Genomic DNA, 6,000 nt, shown 5'->3' with positions numbered 1-6,000 from the left:
ATCACATTGTATTGCACCAAATATACAAGTATAGTATAATGTATCAATTAGACTAAAAATGTCCACACCTCACTGCAGATAATTGCAAAAGAAAAAACCCAGCTGTATTCATATAAAATTACAATAACTGGTTAGATAGTGTACAGGTGACCCCGTGGTAGCATTATGAACAGTCCTTAGGTGGGAATGAGTTCAAAGAAAGATGCAAAGAATGAGTGTATTAAGATGTACCAAGCAGAGGTAGCCACAGTGTTAGATGGAAGGGGCAGGATCTCTGGTCTCTGGTATGGTGCACATTGTGACTCATGAGAGACGTGCATCAAACCTTTCTCTGAGAGGCACCATCTTGCTGAGGACTCTCCCCAGGGCCACCTTGATGTCCCTGTTCTTCAGACTGTAGATGAAAGGGTTCAGCATGGGTGTGACCATGGTGTACATCACTGAGGCCATCAGACTTATCCTAGAGGATGGTGTGGCTACAGAACTGAAATAGACCCCAAGGCCAGTGCCATAGAACAAGGAGACCACCAGGAGGTGAGACCCACAGGTGGAAAAGGCTTTGTACTTGCCTCTGTCTGATGAGATCCTCAGGATGGAGAAGAAAATCTGAGAGTAGGAGAGGAGGATGCCAGTGAGAGGGAAAACACCCAGGACAATGGCCACAGAGTACACCACTATGGTACTGATGAGGGTGTCAGAGCAGGCGAGCTTCAGAACTTCAGGAAGATCACAGAAAAATTGAGGGATTTCCCTGTTTGTGCAAAAGGACAGCCTCAAAATGGTCAAGGTGTCTGGCAGGGAGCCCAGGATACTGATCAACCAGGATCCCAGAGCCATGAGCTGACAGAGTTGTGGGTTCATGATGGCTGCATAGTGCAGGGGGTGACAGATGGCCATGAAGCGGTCATAGGCCATCACTGCCAGGAGCAAATTGTCCTGGCATGCAAACACAAAGAAAAAGCAAATCTGTGAGATGCAGCCTGCAAAGGTGATGACTCTGCTCTGAGTCTGGATATTCCTCAGAGCCTTGGGGACGGTGGTGGAAGTGAAACCAATGTCAGCAAGGGACAGGTTGGAGAGGAAGAAGTACATGGGTGTGTGCAGGTGGGAGTCTGAGATGGTGGCCAGGATGATGAGCAGGTTCCCCAGCACAGTGACCAGGTACATGGAGAGAAGCAGGCCAAAGATGAGGGACTGCAGGTCAGGGTCATCTGAGAATCCCAGGAGGATGAAGTTTCCAGCTCCTGTTTGGTTTCCTCTTTCCATGTTGCTGGTGTGTTTTCCTAGAAGGAGGGAGAGAAGGAACTCAAAACTCACTTCAGCCAGAGACTTGGGAGGCTGAGGCAGCACTGCACGTTGAGAACTAGCCTCAGCAACCTAGAGAGAATCTGTCTCAAAATAAAAAATAAAAATGGACCTGGGCACGTAGATACATGGTTAACCACCCATGGACTCAAACCGTGGTACCACAAAAAAAAAAAAAAAAAAAAAAAAAAAAAAAAAAAAGGAAATAATAGAAATCATTTCAAATAGGGATTTCCCAGGATGCATCAATGTCATTTTTAGAAGCCTATGGAACACAAGATTATTTATTTTGTCTTATCTTTGAGTTTCTTCACTGATGTGTTTTTATTATCATTTTTAGCCTCCAAACAAAGAAACAAATCAAGACCTGGCTGTAGGTCAGTGACTCTCAAATGGTGTCCTCAGGAGTAGCTACCTAGGCATCAACTGAAATCCTGCTAAATGTGCATTTTCATGCACACCTGACCACCTGAACCTCACATTCTAGGTGAGAAGCAGCCCTCTCTTAGGAAGCCCTTGCAGGATTCAGATGCACACACCTGTTTGGGAACCAGGGCTCCAGGGCTTACCTGCACCCTCAGCGCTCCTCCATCCCCAGGTGCTCTGCTGTGTTCTGCCTCATGCACAAGGGAATGAGCATCTTCTAGTTCCAGGCAGGTTGACCTGTCATGATAAGGCTCTCTGTCTTACTGTGCTTCTTTTCTGTGATTTCTACATGCCATATCCTTTGGACATGTGTGCTTCTGCTAGAAATAGCAACAGCCTCTGGTATTATTATTCTTGTTTCTATTTCATTTTAATTACCATTTAATTATATAGATTCAAGAATCATGTAATTTCTAAATACAGAAATCCTAGTCTCTAAATGTAAGCATGGGTCTTATGTGCATTAAAAAAATCACATGAAAATATTCCATCATGGGGAAATGGCTCTTCAATCTTGCCCATTGTGAATGCTTGCTTCCCTACTTTTCTTTATGAGGAAGACAGGTAAGGTGAATTTTAAGTTTATATTTTCTTTTCTTATGATAATCTGCATATGACTTGTTAGTTCTTAAAAATTTAGGTATTTCTTCTGTCATCTTCATATACATGATTGACTAAAACTGACCATTCCTCAGGCTGCAAGATTCATATTTTAAAAACTTGTCTATCTTCCTCATGTCCTTAAAGTAGAGAAAGTCACTTACCATTATTTATATCAGAATTTTATTTCTACTTCCATTTTATTCTTGCAGATGAACTAAGAAGGAGAAAGATCCTGGAATTGAAAAATAAATTCCAGAACTAATTCTATAGCTGCCACAAGTAGAAAAAGTTAGACTTGGAATGAAATGAACTGAAGAGACAAGTGGAGGAAGAACCAGGGTGCAGCAAATAAAATTCCATGTATGAGTGATCATGTCAAAATGACCCCGATACTATGAAAAGTGTAATACACTAATAAAACCCTCCAAAAAGACAAAAGACAAATTGAAATGTCTAGAATTAGGAATGAGAGAAATGAACATAGAGGTAAGGAAAGGCTCGACCTTGCAAGATTGTATTTCTTACAATTCTAAAGAAGAACTTATTTCTGGGAACTGTCTAACATAGATGGAGGATAATAAATCAACAACCAAGGAAAGAAGCCAATAAATTACAAAATTACCACCAAAAATGCTCTGACTGAACCCTGAGGCATGAACAGAAGCTGAATTCTCCTTTAAGTAAAGAAGAAAACTGAATGTGTTGCTGCTAATTTTTCTGTCAGTGCTCTGGAAGTTCAAACCAATGCAATAGATGGATAAAAAGATACCAGAGACCTGAGTATGGAAAAGGCAAGGTGTCTATTGGGGAATGATATTGCCCAAAATCTATTGTGATATCGTGTGCATGTACAGTGATGTACCAACAAATCCCACTATGTACAACCATCATGCACAGTAAAAAACAGAGAAAAGGCAAGATACCATTGTTGGTGGTGGGTGGACTGGCTGCCGATGACAGACTGGTAGCTGCAAACCTATTTGAACTGAGTGTGGTTTTACTGAGGCTGTTCATACGAAGCCGTTGTGTAAAAAGCAGAGGCCTCAGGACACTAGGTGGCATCTGGGTGGATAGCACATTCAGTTCTTTGGCAAATACTCCTTCTCTCTTATTCTGAATTCCCATTTTCTGCTCTAACAGAGAAATCTCAGTATTCTCTGTAACATTTCTACACATCATACTTATTCAAGAAATAAAACAGTTGGCAGAAGGAGTAAAAAAGTTGCATTTCTACATGCAGATGAGTTTATTAGAAAATAGATCTCCAACATTCCAAATATTTATCACATTTACATCTCTTGGAACCGGGACTGGAATCTTACTAACACACAATGAGTGAGAGTTTTAGTATATATAATTACTTGAGGACCTGCATGTGCTTGCCCTTGTGTTATGTTTTATGTACCTTCATTCATTTTATCATCTAGGCTGTTTTTATAGGATGTCAACAAATGTGTAATGATAGTGCAATGGCAATAATGAACAGGTTAGGCCTACTACCTGATAGAGGTATTATCATTTTCTCATACCTGATTGACTTTAACTTCACCCCAATATGATTCCTATGAAGTAGACACTATTATCATCCTTATTTTGTAGATATGGAAATGGATACAAAAACCATTCCATAACTTGATGTCAGAGGATGTATGGAAGGTGTTGTGTTAACTACACAAGATACAAAAGAAGGCACCTTGGGGGAATAAAGGAGAATTTTATGCATAAGAGAAAACTTCTTTGATACAGGAGAACAAAGTCACCTCTAGTGGCTCCAGAAAAGTGGTGGAGATGCTACAGGAATCGTTTGAGAGGTGGTCAATTCCATCAGGAAGGCAAGACATCCTCAGAGCTGGGTTCCAGGAAAGAGAGGTAAGATGGGAAGGAGCTGAGAGGGAGAGAAGTGGAGAGACACAGGGGTGGACTGCACAGACTGCTCTATGTGAAGGCCCTCCTCTCTGCAGTGTCCCCACTGGGCCAACAGGGCTGGTCCTGTGCTGCCTCCTACCTGCTCCCACACCAGCAGCCCCAGGGGTGGAGAGCGCCTGCTCTTCCTTCCCTGGGCGATGAGGGTCAGCTCAGCTCTGATGAAGGGCAGGAGGTGACACAGGTTGGAGTGTTTTTCAAGGTCCAGTTTAAGGCACTGATTCCTGGCAGAGCTGAGCTATGAGAGAGAGGATCAAGGGCGTATTTACTATTTCCAGGAGCTCAGAGGTTGAATTCTCATGAATGCTCATTAAATTAATTGTTGCATTGTTACTCTACTCTCTGAGCAATTGAGTTTCCAAGAGTGAGGAGACCAAACTAGATAACTGTGCATGCGACTAGTTTTGCATCCCTGGGACCATCTTGTTTGCCAGCTATGTCTATTCTTCCCCTGGGGCTGTTGGCTCATGATGTCATTTTGTCTCTGGACTTGATCTCTACTGATTATTGTCCTTCCTCGTGAGTATTTCCTCAACCCATGAGATGGATTTTCTTGGTTTCTTCTAGGCATAAGCAGGCAGTATTCAAGTCCATGTGAATGCCACACCTAAAGTGGGAGATGTGCACAGGAGAATATCCAACTCCACATGCAACTCTTCCTATGACCTTGCCAATGCTTCTATATTCATGATTTCAAGTTCAGTACAGATGACATACCAGGCATTTGTTAAGTACATTGAGAGGTGCAAGAAGGACTCTGTAGGCAATGCAAGCTTGGGGATATGGCTTGTGGCCAAATAAAATCGGACAGAAAGTGGCAGAAGCAAGCTTTATTGGAATTTGGCTCTTGGGCAAAATTCCCAGCCTCCTCAGGTAGAGGTCAGGGTAGGGAGCTGGAGAAAATCGCACATGGCTCGATCTGCCCAGGGTCTTTATAGGCCAGAAAGGGCAGGTGTCCTTCTGAGTGACAGGTGGAGGTAAGGGTCAGTGGATTTTTCCTGCCGTTTGATTGGTTGCCATGTGGCGTGCTGCCCTTTGCCTCAGTTGCTCCACTCTCCCCATATAGTTGCCTAAATTCTGACCTAACATCCAGAACTTTTTGGTGATATTGGGTGCCAGAGTTCATCTGGCTACTTCCTGCATGTTAGGGGGTATCATAGAGAAAGAAAGGTTCAGGTTCTAGGTCAGTCGTGGGGAGGAGGCTATAGGAGCATAGGAGCTCTGGTTGTATATCACCCTGGCAACCTCATTCATGCGGTTCTGAGCAAACCTGAGAAGACAGGGAGCAATCATTAGCAGAAATATTATCACATAGGGGAGTAAGGGTAGGAGTCAGCCAGGTGACAAGAGTGGAGTTGAGCCATCCTGCCCAGGGGTCATTGGATTCTTCCTTCAGCCTTTCATTTAGACGTCTGAGAGTTTTGACATTGAATTTTCCATTAGAGCGGTTTCACTGATGCAGCAATAACATTCTTCTCTTAGGAAGAGGCATGTTTCCCCTTTGTCTGTTGTCAGATCCAGTGCTCGATGGTTCTGCAAGGAAACTTGATCAATAAATATTATTCATCTTTGCAGGGATGTCGGGGGGTGGGGAGCAGATGCCTGTACTGCCTTCTGGAGTTGCTGTTCTAGATTTTGGGTGACAGTGACTGCATAACCAAGTCCTCTTGTTGGTATAACCTGTGTTTAGTAGAGATCTCTATATTTCTGTGACTTAGGGCTAGATAATCATACTAGCAAGCA

General features: G+C 43.0%; 1 protein-coding gene across 1 annotated transcript; it reads right to left on the bottom strand.

The window, feature by feature from the left end:
* Positions 1 to 303: 303 nt before the first annotated feature.
* On the bottom strand, positions 304 to 1,266 carry LOC306645911 (olfactory receptor 7C2-like; the record flags this gene model as incomplete). Its single annotated transcript, XM_079114093.1, has 1 exon — positions 304 to 1,266. One exon carries the CDS (start codon positions 1,264 to 1,266, stop codon positions 304 to 306), a length of 963 nt encoding a protein of 320 aa, XP_078970219.1.
* Positions 1,267 to 6,000: the final 4,734 nt, after the last annotated feature.

The sequence above is a fragment of the Sciurus vulgaris genome (assembly GCF_902686455.1).
Source record: "Sciurus vulgaris genome assembly, chromosome: 16".
Classification (NCBI taxonomy): Eukaryota; Metazoa; Chordata; class Mammalia; order Rodentia; family Sciuridae; genus Sciurus; species Sciurus vulgaris.
Note: the sequence above shows the minus strand (reverse complement) of the source record. Positions and strands in the feature narration are given on the sequence as shown.